This window comes from Harpia harpyja, chromosome 9 (assembly GCF_026419915.1).
Source record: "Harpia harpyja isolate bHarHar1 chromosome 9, bHarHar1 primary haplotype, whole genome shotgun sequence".
NCBI classification, from domain to species: domain Eukaryota; kingdom Metazoa; phylum Chordata; class Aves; order Accipitriformes; family Accipitridae; genus Harpia; species Harpia harpyja.
This window is the reverse complement of record NC_068948.1, coordinates 25,494,056-25,517,891: the sequence shown is the minus strand read 5'-3', so window position 1 is coordinate 25,517,891 and position 23,836 is coordinate 25,494,056. Positions and strand designations below refer to the sequence as shown.

At 57.4% G+C, this 23,836-nt stretch overlaps 3 protein-coding genes across 12 annotated transcripts; 1 reads left to right on the top strand and 2 right to left on the bottom strand.

Moving 5' to 3' along the window:
- Nucleotides 1–164: 164 nt before the first annotated feature.
- On the bottom strand, nucleotides 165–13,682 carry PRPF3 (pre-mRNA processing factor 3). 4 transcript variants are annotated; one of them, XM_052797186.1, is made up of 16 exons: nucleotides 13,326–13,682; nucleotides 11,462–11,643; nucleotides 10,552–10,682; nucleotides 7,204–7,350; nucleotides 6,642–6,725; nucleotides 6,311–6,531; nucleotides 5,640–5,946; nucleotides 4,785–4,951; nucleotides 4,056–4,138; nucleotides 3,319–3,462; nucleotides 2,929–3,028; nucleotides 2,308–2,421; nucleotides 1,598–1,716; nucleotides 923–1,006; nucleotides 751–812; nucleotides 165–432 (listed from the first exon to the last, which is right to left on the bottom strand). In XM_052797186.1, the coding sequence occupies exons 2-16, from the start codon at nucleotides 11,604–11,606 to the stop codon at nucleotides 286–288; spliced, it is 2,055 nt and encodes a 684-aa protein (XP_052653146.1). In that variant the 5' UTR covers nucleotides 11,607–11,643; nucleotides 13,326–13,682; the 3' UTR covers nucleotides 165–285. The 4 variants fall into 4 exon arrangements, with proteins under 4 accessions (XP_052653146.1, XP_052653147.1, XP_052653148.1 ...); XM_052797187.1 differs by lacking the exon at nucleotides 13,326–13,682 and adding an exon at nucleotides 12,255–12,383; XM_052797188.1 differs by lacking the exons at nucleotides 11,462–11,643; nucleotides 13,326–13,682 and adding an exon at nucleotides 8,226–8,321 and having other exon boundaries at nucleotides 10,552–10,667.
- A 600-nt stretch (nucleotides 13,683–14,282) lies between these two features.
- MRPS21 (mitochondrial ribosomal protein S21) lies at nucleotides 14,283–17,895 on the bottom strand. Of its 4 annotated transcripts, XM_052798032.1 has the most exons (6): nucleotides 17,651–17,895; nucleotides 17,364–17,439; nucleotides 17,209–17,287; nucleotides 15,456–15,551; nucleotides 14,943–15,187; nucleotides 14,283–14,513 (listed from the first exon to the last, which is right to left on the bottom strand). In XM_052798032.1, exons 1-5 carry the CDS (start codon nucleotides 17,888–17,890, stop codon nucleotides 14,956–14,958), a joined length of 723 nt encoding a protein of 240 aa, XP_052653992.1. In that variant the 5' UTR covers nucleotides 17,891–17,895; the 3' UTR covers nucleotides 14,283–14,513; nucleotides 14,943–14,955. The 4 variants fall into 4 exon arrangements, with proteins under 4 accessions (XP_052653992.1, XP_052653995.1, XP_052653994.1 ...); XM_052798033.1 differs by lacking the exons at nucleotides 14,283–14,513; nucleotides 14,943–15,187; nucleotides 15,456–15,551 and adding an exon at nucleotides 16,336–17,075; XM_052798035.1 differs by lacking the exons at nucleotides 14,943–15,187; nucleotides 17,209–17,287; nucleotides 17,364–17,439; nucleotides 17,651–17,895 and adding an exon at nucleotides 15,804–15,826.
- Nucleotides 17,896–19,876: 1,981 nt separating this feature from the next.
- CA14 (carbonic anhydrase 14) lies at nucleotides 19,877–23,775 on the top strand. Of its 4 annotated transcripts, XM_052797624.1 has the most exons (11): nucleotides 19,877–19,979; nucleotides 20,156–20,176; nucleotides 20,990–21,163; nucleotides 21,261–21,403; nucleotides 22,354–22,449; nucleotides 22,536–22,602; nucleotides 22,729–22,886; nucleotides 22,989–23,115; nucleotides 23,241–23,261; nucleotides 23,347–23,431; nucleotides 23,562–23,768. In XM_052797624.1, exons 1-11 carry the CDS (start codon nucleotides 19,928–19,930, stop codon nucleotides 23,641–23,643), a joined length of 1,026 nt encoding a protein of 341 aa, XP_052653584.1. In that variant the 5' UTR covers nucleotides 19,877–19,927; the 3' UTR covers nucleotides 23,644–23,768. The 4 variants fall into 4 exon arrangements, with proteins under 4 accessions (XP_052653584.1, XP_052653586.1, XP_052653583.1 ...); XM_052797626.1 differs by lacking the exon at nucleotides 20,156–20,176 and having other exon boundaries at nucleotides 19,901–19,979; XM_052797622.1 differs by lacking the exons at nucleotides 19,877–19,979; nucleotides 20,156–20,176 and having other exon boundaries at nucleotides 20,812–21,163; nucleotides 23,562–23,775.
- Nucleotides 23,776–23,836: the final 61 nt, after the last annotated feature.

Below are 23,836 nucleotides of genomic sequence, written 5' to 3'. Positions count from 1 at the left end.
GAGCGTGCCCCCCGTTCCCTCAAAGACACCCTTGACAGGTGTGTTGTTCCCCCCCACCCCACCTGCCCTTTTTTCCACAGACAGCAAAGGCAAAACCTGGGGGCAAGCAGTCTCCACCCTCAGCCCCCCCACCTCCCTTTATCCTGAAAACAAGCGTACAGTGGTTTGTTTTAAAAAATATGACTTTAATCGGTGTGCTGAGGAGAGCAAGGAGAGGAGGGGTCTCTCTGAGATCTGGAGGAGGGGTTGTGGTGTGAGGAGGGGGGCAGTGGCGGCCCCCTCACCTCAGTCTGTGGACTCCAGCACGGACTCGCTGAGGGCCAGGTCCCAGTAATGCTCCGCGCCGTGCTTCTTAAAGTGCTCCCGTGCCATGTTCTCCGTGGGGCACTGCTTAAATTTCATTTCGCCAAAGCTGCGGTCTTTCGCTGTGCCCTGGGAGGAGAAAAGGCATGCTTTCCCACCCATCTCTGAGAGAAAGGCACAGGAAACAGGACTCTGAGTGACTTGGGGGAACCCAGGAATAAACGTTTTTTTCAGGCTGATGTGTGACTAGGGGGAGCGCTGCACAAGCACTGTGCGGGGGAGACACTCCTAGTGCTGCTACAGCTCAAGAAACGCTACGGAAAGAGTCAGAGCAGCAGGTTTGCGTCCGATCCAAAGCTTCAGAACATTGTTTCTGCCTCAGCTACTGTCAGGGCTTGCTTCCCTCCAGCCTAAGACCCCCCATATTGAACCACGCCCATGACTCACCTCCCAAACCAGAGAGCATTTGTTTGTTTTCTTAACAGACTCCTCGTCGGACTCATCATCATCTGAAAAAAACCCAAACCAACCAATAAAGCCAATTTTAGTCCTGAAGACAGAGGAAGAGCTGGGAGTCCCACCGCTGCTTCGCCACCCCTCCGCACAGTTTTACACTTACCCTCTCCCTTTGTGTTTGATGTTTGCTCGTCCCATTTTATTCGGTGAAGCATAAGACGTTTGAATTTCTTCTGTGCTTTCGGACCTGGGGAAGAATCAAGACTCAATGTTCACAAAAAGTCCTTTAACCTTCAGTTTTTAGGACGTTCTAAAAAGCAGCAGAAGCCAAATGACACCCACAAACACTTCCCAGCTGACCAGGCATGGAAAATAAAGCCCAGCCAGGTTGATCCAGTGCTAACACCCCCAGGGTGGCCCAGCTTTTCCCGCAGCCTTTGGCACAGAACTCAGCTCTCAGCCACCTCGGGATTTCCTGCTGCCAAACAAGCTCTTCAACACCTTGCAAAAACTACTTAGAACAGCACAAACCACAAGGAACCACAGCAGAGCGAGGACTGAGGCTCTCCTTGCTCTTAAGCATCCACTCAGAGCATCAAGGATTCAAATCAAGTGTTTTCCCTTCGACATCGAACACGCTGGGTTTTCTAACAGGATTACAGTGCGCTCTGCAGTCAGTGCTAACCCCACTAGAGCCATAATTAAGGGAGTTTCAAATGGCCTCCTTACTTCCTTGTCCTTCCATAACCCTCAGTCAACAATTTTCACGGTAATTTTTGCTGGAGGCAAGCTTTTGAAAGCTATACTGTGACCAAAAGCCTGCCTCGGAAGTCCTCACCTCCTTCTACCACGACCACGTTGACATCTTTGTGTAAAACCACCACGCCTGTTAAGTACAGCTGGCCAGCATTCGCCTCGATTTTGAATTTTTTTGCTGGATTGCTCAAGTTTCTGACCCTAAGGATAGGATAAAATAAAAACAAAAACCAAAAAATAAATGTTTGTGGAAAACCAGAACTATTATCACCAGCCATAAAAGCTCCCTACTCTGCCTTGACTGGGTCCAGCATTTCCTTCTCCAGCTCCTCAGCGGCTTTAACGAGACCTTGAAACGACACACATTTGTTATCAGACTGCTCAGAGAAGCTGTGTCTGTCCCTTCCCATTCTCATTTCATTTAGATCTTGAAAGTTTCCCGATTTCTGGACATCAATGTACCAGGTTAGCTCTGACAGCTGGGAAATGGCTCTCCTCATCAGAAACTTCAATCCCAGCTGAAATGCTCCCAACCCAACACATGTTTTTAGTGCTCGGCTGTAACAGGATGAGTTAAGGACAGAGTTAACAGACATGTCTTTTGGGACAGTGTAATTGCTACAGGCTGGGATTCTTTAACACTTGATGGAAACCTGATGAGTTGGTGCACTGTCCTGCTAGTGAAGGCTTCTCCTCTCTATCAGCATGTTTCCATAGGGCATTTGTCAGGTGTATTTAGAAAGAGACGTATGGTGAACCACCACCACCAAGAGCACCCAGCCCAGCACACACCTGTACACAGCTATGTGAACTCCCTGCGACACGTCTTCTTTCAGCTTTTTAACCTTCTTTGCTTTTCGCTGTTCTGCTGTGAGCTTTCTCGCAGCATTTGCTTCTTCATGAGCTCTGGATGCAAAGAGAGACACAGCAATAAGCAAAACGCGGCCTACGGCATAGCTGTTACGGCATCAAAATGGATCCTTCTCTTCCTAAGCAAAGAGTATGTTCAGATCCCAAAGCAGCTGCAACTCCTGCCTAGATTTCTGCCTGCACCTGCCTGAATTAAAAGCCCATGGGCTTTTTTAATCCAGTCACCAGTCCAATTAATCCTCGGTCTATTCCCTGAAAACATTCATTAGTAACAACTGCGATGGCCATTATCATCACAGTAAGAAACTCATTTAATACAGGGCACGAGGCCGCTCTCCAGTGGTGAAAGCTGACCAAGACCCAGCTCCCCCCCAGGCCTTGTTCGAGGCAGCTGAAATAGGCTACAAGAGCAACACGCAGAAAGTCACACTGCTTCTGCTTTGCTGCATCAGTTCAAGGATTTTGTTCTCTACAAACAAATGCAGCACCACCACAAAATCCATCTAAAAATGGCCAAAAAAAATGGTACAACGTGCCACCTACTTCTGTCTCTTCGCCATCTGCGCTCTAACGTGAGCTTCGACTTTTGTTGGGTCCTGAACAGCTTCTGTCCCCAGTACTCGCATCAAGTTTGAAATTCTTACTGCAAGGGAAACGGGAAAGGAGCTGTGAGAGGCTCCCATCGGACACTGGCTTGGCGGAATGGTAAAGCACAGAAACACCAGGCACGCTTGCAGGCTCATAAACTGACTGTATGGGTAGGTATTGGATCACACCAACACACACCGATACACAGATCTGTGCAATCCCGTAGAGGTTGTGCCGCCTGCCACGTTCCTAACCACATCCATGCTTGGCTGCCAGTTTGACGGCTAAGGGTCCATGTTAGCCCGGAGCTCTGCCAGCAGCTTGCCCACCATAGCTGTCACTTACCTTTGGGCTCTGGCGGTGGCATCAGGCCCAGCCTGACTTTCTCTTGCAGCTCCTTCTGGGCTTCTCTCCGAGTCTGTCGCCGTAATTTCTTCTGCTCTTTCTTAGTTAAATAAACACCCAGGGTCACTGGTGTGTCACTGTCCACTGGGAAGAGAAACGAGGCAAGATAAATATAAATCTGCTTTTGAAGAAGCAAGAGAAAATACTGCCTGCAACCGTTACACTCGTACCACACTCCATTATATCCACAATTTATCCACAAACCCAACCTCTGCAGTGCTGGAGGCTGTTTGCACCAAACACAGAACGAGGAAAACGGGTTTTGGCTATTTTTTTATTTTACTGAAAAGTAAAATGCTCTGTGATTATTTTACGTCCCCTCCTCGGGGCAAAAAGGTCAAAAACAACCTGTCAGAGATGAGGAGCTGGTGTCTGTGCTGCTACCCCAGCAAGCAGAGAGCAGACCACCGCTAGGTAAGCAAGCTACTGGTAACCGCTACAGGTTTTATATAAAGTTTCCAAAAACAGAGCAGAGACTCTCCCTCCCAATTTCAGCTACCTTTGCAGAGCTTTCAGACTTATCTTGGCACAATTTCTTTTCCTCACTGAGACAAGAAACGCTGGGCTGCAGTGCTACAGGTGGGGGCTTGCATGCTGGTTCACCCCACCAAGCACTAGCTGCTCGGAGTATTCTGTCTCTAGTTTAAGAGCGAAGTCGACCAAAACTGGGGCAGTACCTGGCGGGTTGAGCTGTGCTGGGTGCTCCACGAGGTTTGTGATCCCGAAGTACTCGTCCCTCTTTGAAGATGTTCCACCTTTTCTAGAAAGGAGAGAGTTGGGCATCATTGCAAAACTCCCAGCCTGAATTCCTGCGTTCCCTTAAACACAAGCCATGGAAAAAAAAAAAAAAATATAACACTTCCCTTGGGCCAGCCGTGGCTGGTATGTGACACGCACAAATCCCTACCCAAAGCATAGATCAGAGCTTGATATGCTGAAGGAAACACACAGTGACATAGTATTAATGAGTAGGTGTCTCCCCCAGTGGAATATCCACCCACATCTCTTGGTTAGGAAGCAGGCTTCCCACAACTCTACCATGAACAAGACTTGTACAGAACACTCATGCTTGAAAAAAACAAACCCAAACCAAAACACACCACCAACTTTGGGTCAAAAAAATCCCTCTAACTCCATGGCAGTCATCTTCTCAGTTGCGGCAGGGAACGCTGCCTCCAGCAAGGGGGAAGGGCAGCTGCCCACCACCAGCCCCAAGAGAGACTTAGGGAGCAAACCTAGTGCCCACCTGGATTTCAGAGACAAGGGAGGTAGAATTCCATAGCTCAAGTAGATACGTATGACCAGATTTACCCAAGTGCTCAACAGACCACCATGTTACCCCCAAGAAGCTCCCTGAGTTTCCTCCTGTGGCAGAACTATCAAAACATGGCAAGTAAACTACTTACAAGTCAAGGCCATTAGGGATGATGTAGGAGTCCCACCACTCTATCTCTGGGATCTCCCCCTCTTTCAGCTCCTTCTTTGGGGTAATAAGAGCCAACTTGGTGGAGGTGTGTATCCCCGTCTTCCTGGCAGCCTGCGAGATCTCTGCCTGCAGTTTTTCTAGTTGAGCCTGAGAACAAGGAGAGGAAAACAGCACATAAAGGTCATTCCAAAATAGCACAACCTTCAGGAAAAGCACAATACGCATGTACCTGCTGATTTATTTATTTTTAAAACAATCTGAAGCAGACCACAGAAGAAACCATGCAGCACATGACAGCGGAGTGCTTTTGCCAAAGTTCACAAACCTGCCAAAAATCTGGTCTTATTACTGAGCCTTCTAGGAGCATGGAACGATCCCAAAGGAATGTCTCCCTATATGCATCATATCCCTGGACTTTTTCTGTCTAATGAAGCTCTTCTCTCCCCTTCTCCCCAAGAACTTGGGCATTTTACCAAGATTCCTTTAAATCTCCACCTCTAGGGTTATCACTTTTGCGGAAAGAACACTGGGCTAGAAAATTATCTATTCTCTTTGGAAATTTTCAATCTTTTGTCAAAAAAAAAAAAAGATTTTGTCTTTCATCCAGTGAAGACAGCTGTAAGAAAACACTTTCCACACACATGTTCTAATTTGGATGCCTGCCTTTCCAACAAGAACGGTGTTGACAGAAAAGTCTCGGGTGACTTCACTGAAAAGCTTCTTACTCAAAGCCAACAGAGCATCCCTTCACATCCTAGGAGAGGAGAATCAACTCCCATCCCGAACCGAACCCTCACTTCTGTGCTGTCAGTTAGCATGGCAAGACCTCAAATACCTTCGTTCGCAACCTCTGGGCAATTTTCTCAAATTTGCCTTTTTCATGGAACTTAAAGGTGCGTTTCTGACGCTGGGCTGGGGTTATGGAGACCCGGGGGTCAAAGTAAGTGTTCGACTCCATATCTTCCGAGGGCTTTTCTTTAAGCTGTTGTTTGAACTGCTCTCTCTTCACAGCTCTGATGTTTGCTTTTAGGGTTGGCATGCGGTGAGTCAACTCAATCTCTTTACCAGTCGCATCAACAGTTCGGCCTTGCTCATCCAAGATCAGTGGCGTTGGCTTTGTCTGATCCTTCAGCTCCACTTTCCTGGTGGCAAGACAAGATACATTGCATTAAAATGTGTGTACAGCATTAATGCAAAGAAACGGTGAGCCTTATTTCCACAGCAAGCACCAAACCAGTCCACGACTTGTGAAAGGCCTCCTTGTAACGTTAAATCTCACCTATGCTGCCAGAAAGGACTCAAATCTCATGCGCAGAAGTTGGGAGAGCCTTACCCAAGGAAGGAGTAACCCCCATTTCACCTCTTTTATATAAAATTTGTTCCTTCAGCAGTCATTGAGGCCCCTGCTAGGGAACCAACAGTGCTGGAGAAACCTTTGGTCAGACCCTCCATCAGCATTCTGGCGTTACGATCATCAGGATTATGCAGCAAATGGCAGGTACTCACGGTGGCGCGATCCCCATTGCGTGCAGGTTGGCCAGCCCCACCATGTTGGCGTTGCCAATGAGCCCCGGTTTCAAGGCCAGCTGAGCCTGGATTCGGGCCTGCAGCTCCGCAGCCTTCCTGGCCTTCTCAATGGCATCGTTCATGAATGTCGCTGCCTGGGAGGGCTGGATCGTGTTGCCGATGGGGAGACGTTCCGATTGGGATGAAGAAGAAATTTTTGGCTGTTGACAGAGGAGTAAGTTTTGTTACGTCCCTGTTCCAGCACACCTAGGTCAATGTGTCATAGCTGAAATGGGGACCACGGGATTTGCCTGCTGCTTCCGGTAGGTACCTGTGGTGTCGGAGGACTGATAAAACTCAGCTGCTTTTTCCTCTCTTCAATCTGCCGTGTGGCTGCCTCCATCATCTGTTTGATCTGTGGAAAGAAAATTGGAGAGCGAATTTTTCTTCCCTCTAACAGAAGGAGAGCAGGGGTCCTCAGCACCCTTTTACGGCTGCAAATGCATGCAAGCAAGCCAGCTTAGCGAGAACAGAATTCTATCAAACTGCTCTAATCAACAACCTCCAGCTGTGGAGGAGGAATCTAACAGTGCAGGCGTTCTCCACCAAGACCATTTACTCCAGCTTATGTGAAGAGAACATCCAAATGGTCCCCACTCAAAGGCTTCACATTATCGTTAGCCTAACGCACAAACAGCAGTGAGCCTTGTGAAAGCAAACACAGGCCAACGACTCCAGCAAACAAAGGACAGTCAAAAGCAACTTGCCATTTGCTTGCTTAGCTTGTGATATGAATTAAGATAAACACTAAACCATGTCGGGATTCAAGATCTCAGGCACGGGCAGCTCTGTTCTGGGGCAAGGCTCATGTAACACAGCCTAGTTAGACTGACCTGTAGCTTGGTCAGCATCCCAGGGCTCTCTGACGGTGGGCCTGGAATGACCTCAGGCTCATCCTCCACTTCCTCGAATCGCGGTATGCGCCGCTTCTTGACGCCAGAGGATTCCTTGGATACCTCAGAGTCATCGCCAAACACATCCTAATGTAAAAGGAGAGAAGGAGAAAACTGTGGTTAAAAACAGAGAGTTCTCCTCACGGCCAGTGTTTTAAGATGAGAAACCACCATGCGGATCAGATCCAGCGCTGTACAGTCAGCACTGCATTGTGGTTCAGAGTTTCCAGGGTGGCACTCGCAGGCTGATCTACTGGTAATCCTGCATGAAGCCTGTGCCCTGGTCCCCCACCAGAGAAGCACCAATGATGATCCATCCAAGAGCGTGAAGGACAGTAGATATCACAGGGATATGCCTGTGTAAAAGCCATCATCATTCTCTCAGGCAGTCAAAGGTTTTTTGGCGCTGAGGAGATTTAAGGTCTCGCTCAGCTACCCAGAGAGATGGAAAAAGCCTGCCCACAAGCTGACCTGACTGGGCTAAAATGGTTTCCATGTCTTCCGCCAACTTCAGAGGGTTTGGTGAAGGAAGCTGTGGCGTTCTACCACGTCCTCCCCAAAAGGAGGATGCAGCCCCAGACTCAGGACGGGTCAGAACACCTGCAGCATTCCCTCACACTCCAACCCAGCCGACTCCAGCTCGGATCCAAAGACACCACGCTCAAACTGAGTCACTCTGGAGAAGTGCAGCTCAGAGAGCAGGCAGAGCAACAACCACGCTGACGGGAATCGCATGCAGCGTGAGGGTCACAAAATAAAAGGCAAGATGCGCTTTACACAGAGGTCTGCGCTCAGGCAGCTGGGGAAGCGCGCCGTTCCAGCACGCCCCAGCTTGTGAGACTGCGGCCGGGGATTTCGTCTAGTCAGTGCCTGGTTTGTGTACGGTAAACTGGATCTGTCCATGCGACTGTGTTACTGTAGTGTGTGTGTCAATATGTTATTTGAAAAGAAAATATACACACCGGTTGTAAGCGTTAGTTGCAATCCCTTCTTCACTACAACGGTTCATATTCTACAAGGACACTTCCTCATCCAGACACAGGTACTTCTTGGAAAACCTACAAGTTCAAGAGAAAGGACTTGCCCATAGTATAAAGTGTGTAAACCATTATGTTTTAGTTCCTGAAACTTCCCAAGCAACGACCTACCCCACAAGAGTTAACCAAGGAGAGAGAAGGCAGGCCAGGCAGTGTGCTGAAGACAGCTAACGTGACCAGTAAGCAGCATTCTGAATTAATCCACTGCTCGTTGCTACAAGATCTAAGTGTGCAAGTACAAATTCAACTCTAAAACCTGCACTGGGGTGGAGGGGGAAGTCAGTCTGCAAGCATGACTGTGATCTGACAACCTCACTAGACCACCTCATGTTACAGCAGGGTCAGGACAGATCTAGATCTTGATGGTGGACCTCCAAGAAAGGTAATTTGGGAGAGAGGGGCTGACGATTTGGCAGGCAGGACACCTGTCCCCATGCCAGGAGCCCAGAGAAGAGGATAGGTCTGCTCTGTCGCTTCCCAGCCCTGCTTTCAGGTTAGCTGGGAAGCCCAGAACACCAGCTGCAGTTGCACAAGACACCCCAGTGGACACTTCACTGGAGAAGAATCACCTATTCCACACCCAGCCCCATTCCTGCTCTGCTCTGCCAGCATGAGATCCCCTCTGCAACAGGGTGCTGCTCCCTCCCCTCCCCCTGTCCTGCAGTGCACTGGCCACGGCCACGAGGAAGATGAGAGGACAAGACAGCCCAAAAGTGGGCACAATCTGAATTCAACCTGTGAAGAAAGGTGGGATCCACACGCGTTAGCTGTGCCACGGGGCTGCAAGAGTCACCCCGCCAGGCTGCAGCCTACAATCCTGCCATCACGAAGCACCAAGCAGCAATGGGATTGATGACGTCCCTATCTCTCCGCCATCTCCCCAAGAGGTCAAAAGCAAGAGGGTCGAGGGGAGCAGCTAGGATCCACCAGCCTAGCCGAAACCTTGCTTTCTAACGGCCCCGTGGCGGCTCGGCACAGTGCATGGCTGAGCCAGCCCAATACCCAAATTAAAGTGGAACCGCAGCACAGAAATACTTGGAAGATGCTTATCGACACCTCCGTTGTGACCAAGAAAGCTGCAGAAGACTGAGGTCCTTTTAAGCTACTGCCACACTCAGGGGGCTGGGACACGTGAACCCAAACCTCACCAGATCAGTAAATTGGGTTGTACTTCTGCTCCTCAGGCTGTACCAGCTCTGCAGGAAGGAAGCTGTTTTAACGCACTGTTCCTTAACCAGTGAATGTACCCGGACCCGGAAGAGACCCTTTCTGGCAGCGGTTAAAGCCTCAGCCAGACAGTGGGAGAAAAAGCAAGTTTCTAACAGAAAATAGGGAGTGGAAGCAGCTCTCTCCCAACACACCTGAAGAGATCCAAATCCTGAACAGGATTATTCTAGCTAACTGAGGTTAAGTGCTGACTAAAACTGTCACAGAGAAACACAGATTGCAATAAAATAGGAACCTCAGAAAAAGTGAAAGGAAACTTACTTTGTAAGCGGGGAGCAGCATGGAGAGTAGCCCCTTTTAAACTCAGTATGCGAGTGATGGAAAAAATGCAATTCCAGAAGATGGCGAGTAAAGTCTTCAAGAGAAGAAAGGAGGTGAAAACAGGTTTGGATGCATGAGACTTCCACCATCCCAGACAAGTGTTAGATGGGAGAAACACCAGAGAGCTATTAAATCCCTGCTGTCATGAACCTTGTGCTATGACAGGGGCTGTCAAAAATCACCCTCTGTTAATTCTGGATGGAAAAAGAAAATGAAAACCCACCAAATCACCCACCACAGAGCCCCACCCGCTCGCTGACAGGGAGAGCCAGCTGGCAGAGTGAAACGCAGCGCATCTGGGCAAGGAAGCACAACAGAAAGTTGCTGGGAGCACCAACCCCAGGCTCCCCGTGAAAACACAGCACTGCCGATGCAACGGTAAAGAGCACGAAAGACGACGGAGAGACGGAGCCCTGTGAAGTTACTCTGCTGCACAAGCCTAGCAGAGTTCGTTAAAAGAAATCAAAAGCCCAAGCTTCCACCTTGGCCGCCACCAAGGACAGCATGGCGCTACCTCATCCAAAGGTAAAGAGAACCGAAAGGTAAAGGCTCACACACTTCATCATGGAGAAGAGTCTTTTCTCTTGAACTTTAAGCATTACGAGATGTACCTCTCTGGAAGAGGAAAGTGTGGCAAAGTACCAGTGCTGCTTCCACGGCCACCAAACCACAGGAAAAAAAGCAATCAATAATCAATAATCACCTTCAGCTCTCGCTTCCGGTTCCGGTCGCTGTTGGATTTGGAGTGCCTGGAGCTTCGGCCTTCCTCCACTGCTTCAAAGAGCTTGTCCACAAATCGCAAGGTGGAATCGTCAAGAAAGGGTTTGAGGTGGTCTGGAAAAGGGGAAGAGTTGTGTAAATTCAGAATTCACTGCTTGGGATGAGCAGGAGAACAGAGAATTCACAGAGACTTCTGTGAAGTTGTGAACACTTATTTAAAGATGGATGCAACCCCACTAATGGAGTGGGGGCTGTGGCCTGGGCTCTGGAGGCCTCTGGGATCTGCGGATCCTGCTGTCAGGAGCTTTGAACTCTGAAGGATTAAAGGAGTCCAAGCCTCGATTAGAAAAAAAATTAGGGCTCTAATAGTCAAAAAAAAAAAGTCACGGGTTAAATTATCATTTTCAATTCCTTTAGAAAAAGAGGCCTTAAATTCATTTTTACTTCCTCGGTTTTTGTAACATATTCCAAGGCTTTTAATCGTGTCTCACCCGTCTGCGTGGATTCGCACATACTCACCTCTGCCTCATCGAGGCCGAGTCAGAATCACCCCTGTGTGCACACCTGCACATACTCTCAAGAGCTTCCAGGTCTGGGTGGTTTTGTTTGTTTTATAAAACTAGCTCAACACAAACAAGAGTTCACACCTGCAAGGATGGCATTTGCCTCCCAGACACTGCCAGCCACCACCGGCAATGAAACCACAACTAGCCATGCAGCCCAGCTCCACCAGCAGTAGGTCAGTCTTCCAGGAATAGAGAGCGAGACTAAATCTGATTTGAGACTATTTCAAGGCTATTTGAGGATTTGTGTGCACCTATTTTTTTCTGTCAAGGGGTCTGATCACCTCTAAGAACAGCTGCAGGGTCAGGGTTGGAGCCCGTGGGACATACCGGCTGCTTTCTTTTTGTCCATGCCCTTCCCGACGCAGTTCAGCGCTGCGGTGACCACAGTGGGCTCCGAGAACCCCAGGACTCGCTTCACTGTCTTCTCGATCCATGGTTTCAGCTCATCCAATTCCCTTTTGGAGAGTGACATCTTTGCCAGGAGCTGAATTGAATTATTTTGCTTGTACCTGTAAAGGAGACAGACAAGAAAACCACAGACTAGTAAAATAAAGCATCAGATTATCATTGCTTCAGTGCCATGCTTTCCTCCTTCATGAGAAGGCTTACAAGTGGTGAAAGCTCTTGGAGATGACTTTTGCTCCCTTATTTTTAAAACTCAAGCTAAAATTACATCAGCCAAGCAGGGAGGAAGGGCCTCAGCAGCAACGAGCCCACGACCTGAGTGGACGAGATGCAGCATCAGGCCCTGCAAAGGGAAACCGCACTCACGGATTACTCTGCAGGGAAAGCCCTGAACCTCCTACGTCCCACCAGCCTTCCCTCACAGACGACAGAAGGACACACAGCGAGCACCACACTGGTCCTTCTGGATTGGGCTCTGCTTCCACACAGGGATCTACCACAAACGGGATGAGAATGTTTGGGACGTCCCTTCACACCTCAGCTTCTCTCCGAATTTCTCTCTTTTTGTGGCTGCTAGGCAAGTTACTAACGCACCCCAAGACCCACAAATCTGCGCTCGATAGTTTCAGAAAAGCGACTGCAAGCCTGCCTCGCACAATGCAAGCTAAATAACCCTTCAAAAATATATAGAAAAACCTCACACACACCCGCTCACCCTTAATTAGTCTCTTTCCCATGAGGTTCACAAACTACTTTGAACATGTTCCGCTTCACTGATAACTTCGAAGTTCAGCACGTGCCCGGCTGCCTCTGTGGTCGCTGCTTAAACCAGCGGCTGCCGCTGGCAAACCCGAAATTGCGGATTCTTCAAGGCAAAAATTTCTCACCGTTAATCATTAGCGGTTCTCACACTGTCAGTCACAGTCTGCAGACGCAATAACATTTAATTACGTGCCTGGGCCCTAATCTGATTTGGAAACCAAGTCTCCTTTATCTGGAAACAGGAGAAAATCTTCTTAAGGAAATATGTTTGACCTCAGCATTTCTTCCCCACACGAAAAGACCAGCAGAGCCTTGACATTAACGTGGGTCTATTTTAACAGAAATCCCATCAAATACAGTTATCATTCCTGAAACTCCGAGTTAAGAGCCTGGGCATTAGTTCTAACAATTTAGGGTCTGCGAACAGCAGCCAAGAGAAGCAAATCTACAGGTTTAAAGCAGCGACGAGGGTACTCACGCTCCCCCTGGAGAGCCCTTCCCTCTCTGCAGCCAAACGCCTGAAAATCTCCATGGCCTGCTACTTTTTACAGCAGGTTTCTCTCAGATATGTTCAAAAGTAGCATCAAATACAGCCCGAAACAACATCATTACAGAATTTCACCTGTAAGTTCTGACTTTGCAGTACGTAATGCTTCGGGACAAAGCCAGAGGTTCAAAACAAGTGGAAATAATTAATTACTACGCTGACGCATCGATGGCTTCATGCACACATGCTATTAAACACAGAACTTATATAATTAGGGCTTGTTTTAACTTCTATATTAATCTTCAACTTCTGTAATCTAATAAGGACTGACAGAGGAGCGCAACAGGTTTAATGGCGTTCTGCTCAGAATATCGGGAGAGCAAACCCACATCCGTAGGGAACGCCTCCATCAGCGCCCCGAGCGCCCTTGGGGACTCCTGGGCAGACATGGGGTGCCAACAAGGAACCCGGCGGGGAAATAACACCTATGGGAGATTTTAAATGTATATATATATTTAGAAAGACACAGGCACTAACCGTCTTCTCTGTGTTACTTCCCAGAACAGCGAGAACCTGAAACGGATGCTTCCGCGGTGCTGTCAGCCAAACTGCTACCTTCAGGGATTAAAAAAAACCCACAAAAACAACAACAACAAAAGAACAATAACAAAAAAAAAAGAAAAAGTTCAGCTCCGCCGTGTCAATCCTGCCCCAAGCCAGAATGCCGGCAGAGGCTCCGGCCCCGAGGAGAGCCCAGTCGCGGCTTCGCACGCCCTAGTTGCTATGGAAACGCTCGAATTCGGCTTTGGAGATTCCCCGGTGACTCCCCAGCCTCCGCTGGTACCCGCGGAGGCCGGTCCCCTCCCGCAGGGCCCCAGCTTCCCACCGCTACCGGAGCCGGCGGCTCGGTCCAGCCCGGCGGAACCCACGCTGCCCGCCCCCCTCCCCGTTCCAGCCCCGGCCCCACCGGGGGAGGCGGCCCCAGGGCGGAGGGACCGCGGCGAAGGGGCTCCGCGCTGGCTGGCGCCGGGGCCGGGCCCCGGGGCCGCCTCAGGCGCGGCCTCCCCGGTACCCCAGTCTCCCCTCAGCCGCATCCCCGCCCTCCCCCGGCACCCTCCTTCCCTCGGAAGCGACCCCCCCGCCCTCTTTCCCTCACCGGAGCAGGCGGGCGGGGCGCGGCCCCCGACAGGCCCCGGCCCGGTCAGCGGCGGCCCTGACGGCGACAGCACGTCGGGGCGGAAGCGGAAACGGCCGCGCAGCGCCTGCGCGCCCACTCGCGCGGGGGGCGACGGGAAGAAGGTGTGACGTGCGAGGCGGGAACTGCGAGTGCAATACCGGGCTCTCTCGGCACCGCCCACATCACACCACCAGCCCCGCCCCCCCCGCCTTTTTCCCGCGCTCGCAGCCAGCGCGCGAACCGCCGCCACGTCTCCGCGGGCAGCGAGGCCACGGCCTGCCTCATCCGCCGTAATTAATGAAAGCTAAATTAAATACTCCGTTAAGGGCAAAGTCCTTTATTGGGGGGGGGCGGCTCCTCCCAACCCCTAGCAGCCCAGCCAGGGGTCCTGCCGGCTGCCTCGCGCCAAGAAGCTGATCTTCCGCCCCATCTCGGCATTGTAGACCCGCCGGCACGCCTCGTAGGCCAGGCGCTGCCGCCGGCGGCATGGCTTCTCATAGTACCGCCGCCGCCGCACCGTCTCCACCAGCCCATCCTGTGAGAGGATCCTGGGGAGGGGGGAGACAGGGTGAGATGAGATGCTCAACCCCCCCCCCCACCCCCCCCCCCGAGACACACAGGGCACCCCACCCTTTCTGTAAACAAGCTGGCAGCCAATTGAAACCCAGGGGATTTGGTTAAAATTGGGTCTCACTTAGGATTTTGAACCCCCGCGCATCAATTCCAACTGAACCCCCCAGAGCAGAAGCGTTTCTGTTTTGGGTTTTTTTTAATCCCAAAAGAGGCAGAAAAGGTGCTGGGATGGGGGAGGGGGGAAACACCCCCCCCCCCAGCTAAGACCAGACACAACTCAGTACGCGCCAGGCCCAGCTGCAGCAGTGCCACAGGGACACCACGTTCCCCCAAGGTCCCTCAGCCACCCCGGCTTGTTTTCCTCCTGGAGACAGGCTGAGGATAACAAGGAGGGGAACGAGCACCCTTGGAGCTTCGTTAAGCTGTGATGAACGAAGGTGGGCATGGCAGGTGACAGCTACAGCAGGTGACGGTGCAGCTTCCTCCTCTTCCCTTGTGAGGCACCCTCACTGACCGCCAACCCTCCAAACCCCCGGTGACGCCGCTGCCCACGTTCCTGCCGACTTTTCTGCCAATTTGCGGGAGAATTCCGTTTAATTCTATTAAATTGGCGGCAGGGTGGAGCGCCAATGGGAAAAGCTTCCGAGGCCTCGAGCAGAGAGAAAAAACTCCAAAACCGCACGTTCCGACCCCAATTCACAGGGGTAAAATGGGAGGCAAACCCTCTTTGGTTACCAGGGAGGGACCGGAGGAGGAGGACAACCCCAGCCCGTAACTAATTACACCCAGTTTAATTAACAGGACCCTCCCCACCCTGCCTGGGTCCTTGTCCGGTAACCGGTTCTTGGCCGAGCTGCAGGGCTCCCCCTCCTCCGGGACAACCGGCACCCCCCCAGCCCACCGGACCCCCCCCCCACCTGTTGAGAGCGCCGTAGGCTGCTTCCACATTCCCGTTCTGGACCATGACGGTGCGGCCCAGGAAGCGGAGGTGGTTCGCCATGGCGGCCGCCGCTCTGCGGGGGGGAGGAGGGGGGACGGGTCGGGACGGGACGGGTGGGCCCGGGCCCCGAACCCCCGGTGGGGCCGGCTCTTCCTCCTCCCCCCGGCCCGTCCCCCGCCCCCCCTCACGGCTGGACCTGGTAAGGCCTCTCCTCCCCCCATCATGGAAGGACCCGGTAGGACCGCCCCCACCCCCGGAGGCCCCAGCAGAGCCGCCCTGTCCGGTCCCAGTCCCGCCCCGGAGGAACGGCGACCGCTCCACTCACCACCCCGGAAGCGGAAGTGGCTGCCGGCACTGGGAGGCGGGGCTTGGGAGGGTCCGAGGTGGGACGGCGGGGAAGGGGCGGAGCTTAGGTGGCAGGGGTCGGATGGGAGGGGCTTAGGAGACAGGCGGGGCTTAGGGTGGAGGTCACGGGGCGGAGCTGGGATGTGGGGCACGGGGGCAGGGGTCAGGGCTTAGGGTGCGGGTCACGGGGTCAAAGGTGAGGGACGGGATGGGGGGGCACCGGGCCCTGGGGAGCGGTGGGGACTGTTGGGGGGCACCAGGCCCCATAGGGCTAGGCTGGGGGGGGGGGCAGGGGGACGTGTGGGGCCAGACTTGGGGGGGGACCGGGCCTGGCCCTCCCCCATCTGCCCCTGCCTCACACCGGGGGGGGGGGGGCAGGAGGCACCATCGGGGGCACACGAGGGTCCCAACACAGAGGACCAGGCGCAGGGTGGGGCGGCTCTGACCCCCCCCCAGGGACAAGACACCCCCCCACCCCCCCCGGCCCCCCCCCCCCAAGGGGACACAGAGGACACCGGCATCGGGTGGCCCCGGCCGCTCCCGCGGCATTTATTGCTTCCAGCAGGGCCGAGCCGTGGGGCAGCCCCACTTGCAGGGGGACACAGACACACATACCCCACCCCGGCCCCCCCCAAAACACCAGGCAGGGGGGGAAAGGCACAAGACCAGTGGGGAGGCCAGCCCCCCCAACCTGTGCCCCCCCCCCCCCCGTGCACCGAGGCACGACCCCCCTGCCCGGGGAGGGGGCTCTGCTCTGGCGAAGGCACGTACCCCCCCTCCCCGCCCTGTGGTTTTGGGGTTCCCTGGGGGGGCGGGGGAGGTCTTGGGGTCCCCCCATTGGATGGCCCCGCCCGCCCGCAGGTCTCACTGTCCACAATTTAAAAAAAAAACAACCAAAAAAAAAACCATCCAAAAAAAAAGGCAAAACCCAAGAAATCCAGGAGACACCCTCCCCGGCTTGGAGGGGGGTCACACGTCCAGTGCCAGGGGGGACACAGGGGTCCCGGTCTGGCACTTGGGGTGCCCCCCTCGATGTGATGTCCCTGACGTCCCCGTGGGGTTGGAGGGGGGGACGTCCCCGGGCAGACGTCGACAATGGGGTGCTCCGGGGGGGCCGGCAGGGGGTCGGCGACGAGGGGGGGTGGCGGCGGCGGGGGAGGGAGCCGGATCCTGTGCAGTTCTGGGGGCAACGTGGGGGAACCAGACCCTCAGCATCCCCTCAACCTGCAGCAGTGTCCCCAGGTAGCGGGCACTGCGGGGGGAGAGAGTGAGCTGTCACCCTGCTGCTGGTGGCAGGGGGGATGATGGGCACCCCATGGAGGGGGGGGTGTCCCTTTGCCCCCTCCTCCTTCCTCTTCTGGGGACTCTTGAGGGGGGCCACTCACCCCATTTCTGGCTTCTGCAGGACTCCTATGATCCGCTGGATCCGGTCCATGGCCACGCTCTGCTGGAAGCTGCTCAGCCCTGGCAAACCCCAAAAATCTGGGAATCCTCCTTGGGGGGGTGAAGGGGGGTAGGAGGGTTGGGGGGGGGCACCCACCTCTGTCATATCGCCCCCGTCTCAGCCCCTCCAGCAGCTCCGCCAGCGGCCGGATGAAGCCCCGCAGCTCCTGGCACTACGAGGAAGAGGAGGAGGATGGCGGCTGGGCTGGATTCAGACCAACGAGGGGGTGTCATGTTCCCCCCCCCCCAACCCTGCTTACCCCCCCTCGCCCCCCACCTGTTTCAGGTGGGGAAACTGAGGGAGAGATGCATTTTTAGGGGACCAAGCACTGCCCCCCCCCCCAGGTTTGGGGGTGCTCCTTCGTTTTGCTGCCAAAAACTCACTTTTTGGGCAAAGAGGCGATCGCCGTCGCTGGGAGGGGCGTCCCCCCCATCCCCCTTCCGGGGTCGTTTCCCCCCTCGGGGTGACGAGGACAATTCGGGGGGTGCTCGGTCCAGCCCCCCCGGCCGCTTACGGCTCCATTCAGTTTTGGGGGGGGTCGGGGGGGGGGCCACTGGCCTCGGCTTCGCTGTCGGAGGAGGGGTCCCCTGGGCTGGAGGTGGGGGAGCTGCAGGAGCAGGCATGGGGCGGGGGGGTCCATGGTGGGGGGGGGGGCAGGGTGGGGCCCCCCCGGAGGAGCCTCTCGCTGGGTTCAGCTCCTGTGGTGCTGCCTGGGTGAGGCTGCCTGGCGGGGGGGGAGGGAGAAAAAAAATGGGGGAAAAAGGGGAAATTGGGCAAAAAGAGAGAAATCGCCGTGTGCCCACATGGGGGGTTGTGTGTGTGTCCCCCCCGCCCGGGGGCACCTCCCGGCACGGGGGGGAGGGGGGGGCTGCAGGAACCCACTCAGCACCGGGACCCTTCACCCAGGATGGGGGACCCTTCACCCAGGATGGGGGCCCCCCCCCACCACCGGCACCAAGACACCCCCCCTCCCTCACCCGGTCCCAAGACTCCCCAGCACCGGGACCACCCCCCTCCCCCCAGAACCCCCCCACCCAAGGTGGGGACCCGCCCAGCACTGGGACCCCCAGAATCAGGACCAGGACCCCCGCCACGGCCCCAGGACCCCCCCCCCCCCGGGTGGCGACCCCTCACCTGCCACCCCGGGTCCCCCATACTCAGCACCGAGACCCCCCCCCCAACCAACCGGCCCCGGGACCGACCCAACCCCTCTCCCAGCCCCGGGACCCCCACCAACCGGCCCCGGCCACCCCGGATCCCACCTGCTCCCGGCTGCAGCTGTCCCGGTGCCGGTGTCCCCGTCCCGGTGCCGGTGCCGCTGTCCCTGTCCCGGTGTCCCCGTCCCTGTCCTGGTGTCCCGGTGTCGCTGTCCCGGTGTCCCCGTCCCGGCGCCGGTGCCGGTTCCGCCCCGGCTGCGGCGGCCCCCACGCGGACACGTGCGCGGCCGCACGTGCCTCCCACTGGGCCCCGCCCCCCCGCTCACTCATTGGTCACCGCTTCCCGGCAGCGGGAGGAGCTTTAGCGTCCCGCCCCTCCACCTCGTTTCCATTGGTCGGACACGACGCCGGAGCTGCCCAATGCGGACGCCACCCTGCGTGGATTGGCCGGGAGGGTGGGGCCGGGCCACGCCCCTCCATGTGGCGACACAGGGGGCGCGGCGCGGGGCTCCGCCCCCTGGAGGGCCGCGGCGGGGCCGGGGGCCGCGGCGGGTCACGGGGGTCCCCGGCCACGCCCCCGCCGCGCGACGGAGGCACGAGGAGCCCCCCCCGCTCCGCCTGGAGCCTCCAATGGGTGGTGGCTTCGGCCGCGCGTCACGGCCGGCCCGGCCAATGGCGGCTGGGGGTGGGGCGGCCTCGCCTCGGCGCTGTTACATAATGCAGGAAGGCAGGCGCGTGGGCCCCCACGTGGGGGCGGGGCGCGCGGGGGCGGGGCACGCGTCTGGTCGACGTCAGCGCGCGCGCGCGCGCGCACGGGAGCGGTCCCGGGGCGGGGCGTCCTGGGCGCGCGCGCGTCCTCGGCCCCGCCGGCCGCCGCGGGGGGGGGAGGGCGGCGGGGACACCGGCAAAGGGGGCGGGGCTAGAAAGGGAGCGGGGTGAGGGCAGCTCGTGCAGGGTCCGCCCCCGCCCCAGGGCCCCCCCATAGCCCCCAGCCCCCTCACAGCTTACAGCCCCCCCCGAGCCCCACAGCACCCTCAGCCCCAAACCCCACAGGCCCCCCCACACCCCACAGCACACCACAACCCCAGACCTCCCAGCCCCACAGCTCCCCCCCCAAACCCCACAGCACCCCCAGCCCCCCACGAGTCGCCAAGCCCCACAGCCCCCCCCAGGCACCCACCCCACAACCCCAGACCTCCCAGCCCCCCAGCCCCCCCCAGTCGCCAAGCCCCACAGCCCCCCCCAGGCCCCCACCCCACAAGCCCATAGGCCCCAGCCCCACAGCACCCCCACAGCTCACATTCCCCCCCCCGGAGCCCCACAGCATCCCTAGTCCCCCCAGCCCCTCCCCACAACCCCAGAGCTCCCAGCCCCACAGCCTCCCCCGTCTGCACGCGCCGACGCCCCGGGGATGGACTCTCCATCCCTCCCCGTCCCCCTGGGGGGGGCCATCCCGGGTGGGTATTTAAGGCCGGACCGGCGGCACCCGGCCCCCCCTCCGCCATGCTGCGTGCCCTGCTGCTGCTGGGGGGCCTGGCCCTCGCCCTGCCCGCCGGTGAGTGCCCCCCCCAAGTTCTTCAGGCATTCACCTCAATTCCCGCCCCCCCCCAGGAGCGGGACCCGCTTTGGGGTGCAGCTGCCAGCACCCCGGGGGGGGCTCCTGGGGAAGGGCTGGGGGGGGGGGCCACCTGACCCCCGGCCCACTAACACCTCTGTTACCCGCCCCGACAGGTCCCCACTGGGCATACGAGGGTGAGTGGGGCCCCACCCCACCCTGGAATCCCCCCACCCCCCCGAATCCACCACCCCAGAGCCAAGGGGCATCACCCGGCTCCCCCCAGAAGGGAGGGGGGTTGGATGGGTGACAGCCCCCCATGCTCCCCCCACCCCCTGCTCCCAGACACCCGGGTTCCCCCCAAATGGGAAGGAGGTGGATGGGTGACAGCCCCCTCATGCACACCCACCCCCCCCCCCCCATGCCTGGGTCCCCTAAGATGGGAGGGAGGTGGATGGGTGCCCCCCTGTGCTCCCCACCCCCAGACGCCTGGGTCCCCCCAAATGGGACGGAGATGGATGGGTGACAGCCCCCATGCCCCCCCACCCCACCCCAAGACACCTGGGTCCCCTGGCTGCCTGCGTCCCCCCAAATGGGAGGGAGGTGGATGGGTGCAGCCCCCCTTACCCCCCCATGCCCCCCCCCAGGACGTCCAGGTCCCCCTTGTGCTCCAATGGTCCCATTGTGTTCCTTTACATAAGGCTCCGGCTGCCAAATCCAATTAGGATCCAGCCCTGGCCAAATCCTGGCTAAGCCCCATCCCGCCCGGCCTACGGGGACCCCATGGGTGTCCCCCCCGCCCCACCGTGGTATCAGCTTTGTCCCCGCTCCCCCAGCCGGAAAAAAAAATGTCCCCAGAAGATTAACGAGCATGTTGGGAATGTCACCCGTGTCCTTGTTTGGGGGGGAAACGAGGGCATTTTGGGTCACGGGGCTGTGCTGGGTAAAGCACCGTCCCCATGGTGGGGGGCGTCAGTGGGGGGCCCACCCGGATGCCTGGGTCCCCCCAGGCCCCCATGGGCAGCAGCACTGGCCCGAGGGGCACCCAGCATGCGGGGGCCAAGCCCAGTCACCCATCGACATCCGAACGCGGTGGGCACAGCCAGACCCCTCGCTGCCACCCATCCGCTCCATGGGCCAACCCGGCACCCCGGCCTTCACCCTCTCCAACAACGGCCACACCGGTGAGTGGGTGCTGGGGGGGGGTCTAGGGTGGTAGTGGGGGGGGCTCCCCACATGTCACAGCCCCCGCTAAGACCCCCCCCGTGTCCCCCACCCCAGCGGTGCTGGCACTGCCGCCCTCCCTGAGGCTACAGGGGCTGCCGCGCAGCTTCGCCGCCGCTCAGCTCCACTTCCACTGGGGACGGCCCGGCCACGCTGGTGGTGCCGAACATCTCCTCGACGGGCACCGTGCCCCCGCTGAGGTACAGAGTAGCCACAAGGGTAGTGGGGGGAGGGTCCCAAAGGAGGGGGGGGGTCCTAAAAGGGGCTCCTGCCTGGGAAAGGGGCTGGGTGCAGGAAATGGCATGGGAATGGGGTGGGAAGTGGGTCTGGGGGTGGGAAATGGGTGTGGGAAGGGTCCTGGGTGCAGGAAATAGCATGGGAATAGGGTGGGAAATGGGGGCTGGGGGCAGGAATTGGGTGCAGGGAATGGGAAATTAGTCTGGGCACAGGAAACAGGCAGGGAAATGGATATGGGAAGGGGTCTGGGTGTGGGAAATGACACAAGAAGGGGGAGGGAAAAAGGTCTGGGTGCAGGAATCAAGTGCAGGGAATAGGAAAGGGGCCCCAGTGTGGGAAACGGGTCCAGGCACAGGAAACAGGCAGGGAAATGGGTGCAAGAAATGGGTCTGGAGGTGGAAAATGGGTGCAGGAAAGGGTCTGGGTGCAGGGAATGGGAAATGGGTCTGGGCACAGGAAGCGGGCAGGGAAATAGTGGTGGGAAATGGGCCTGGGGGTGGGAAACAGCACAGAAATGGTGTGGGAAAGGGTCTGGGTGCAGGACCTGGCACAGGAATGGGTGCAGGAAGGGGTCTGGGTGCAGGAATTGGGTGCAGGCATGGGAAAAGGCACAAGAAAGGGGTCCAGGTGTGGGAAATGGGTGCAGGAAGGGGAAACAGGAGTGGGAATTGGGAGCAGGAACAAGCATGGGACCGGGGAACGGGTGCAGGCAGCAAGTCCAGGTGCAGGCAGTGGGTCCAGACACCATGGAAGGTGCCAGGATGGGTGCAGGCAGCAGCGTAGGATCGGGTCTGGGAACTGAGTGTGGGAAAGGGGGTTAGTGGGGGACAGAAACCCAGAGGGTGTGGGTTTGGGGGGGGGTCCCTGCTCTGCCCCCCACCCCCAACCCTGCGCGGAGCCGCTCTGCCCGCAGATGCATGTGGTGCACTACGATGCGGAGCGCTACACCAACGCCAGCGAGGCGCAGCACCATGCCGACGGGCTGGCTGTGCTCGGTGTCCTCCTGGAGGTATGCAGACCCCAAAATACCCCCTGCCCACCCACCAACCCCCCAGCCCTGACACACACACCACCCCCTCCCCTTGCTCCCCCCAGGTGGGTGCTGACCCCCACCCCACCTACGACAACATCCTGAGCCGTCTCGGGAGCATCCGCTACGCAGGTGAGCGACTGGTGTGTGAGCGAGGGGGTAGCAAGGGGAGACAGCAAGGAAAGCACATAGCAGTGGGGGGGGTGACCCCAAACTCCCCTTCCGTGCTCCCCGCAACTGCTTCCCCCCCACTCCCAGGGCAGACAACGGCCATCCCCTCCTTCAGCGTGCAGGACCTGTTGCCCCCGCGCCTGGACCTCTACTACCGCTACAATGGGTCCCTCACCACACCCCCCTGCTTCCAGAGTGTCCTCTGGACCCTCTTCCAGCAACCCGTCCGCATCAGCCTGGCCCAGGTAGGACCCGCTTTGGGGTGAAAGCAGGGGGGACGGGACACAACGGACAGACACAATGACAGCCCCAGCGCTCCGCCCCCCCCCCCCCCCCCCCCGTTTCAGCTGGAGCAGCTCCAGGGAACCCTTTACACCACAACAGCGGCCGAGCCGGAGCCCCAGCACCTGGTGGATAATTTTCGGGTCCCGCAGGAGCTCAACCAGCGGCTGGTGCTGTCATCCTTCCCCAGGGGTGAGAGCCAGCTCGAGGCGGGGGGTGGGGGTGGGAAGGGCCCCCCCCCACCCCTCAAATGGCTCCCAGAGCCCTGGCTGGGTGCGAGGCTGCGGCACTGAGCCCCCCCAGCTCTTCTCTTGCAGGGCCCGAGGGGTATTCGACAGGTACAGCCCGGCCGGGGGCAGGCGGGGCTGGGATGGGGGGTTCACCCCCCCCAGTCCCCCCTGAGCCCCCTGCTACATCACGTAGGTGAAGTCATTGCCATCATCTTTGGCGCCGTCTCCAGCTGCCTCGGCCTCTTCCTCGCCATCCACCTTGTGGCCAAGAGGATGCGGTGAGAGGCCCCCACCCTAAGGAGGGACCCCTCCGTTGCAGCAGGGAGCCTGGACCCCCCAAATCAGAGGGTCTGGATCCCCACAGGGGAGGGTCGCTCTCACCTCAGCCCTTCTTCCCCCATGAGGCAGAGCAAGGAGGGCACAGGACCAGGACGTGGTGTTCAAAGCCTCCTCCCACTGCACCCACTCTGACGACGGCCCTCGCCCTTGAACCCCCCACCCCAGATAGGGCTGCGACGGACCCCCACCACCCCCCAGCCCTCTGCCCATGTCAGAGGAGCTGGCTGGGGCTCAGCCCCATGGCAGTGGTGGCTCTTGACCCGGCCCCACTGGAAATAAAGCCCCTTTCCCACTCCATGGCACTGGTGGCTCTTTGCTGGGGAGGGAATGGGGCCATTCACTGA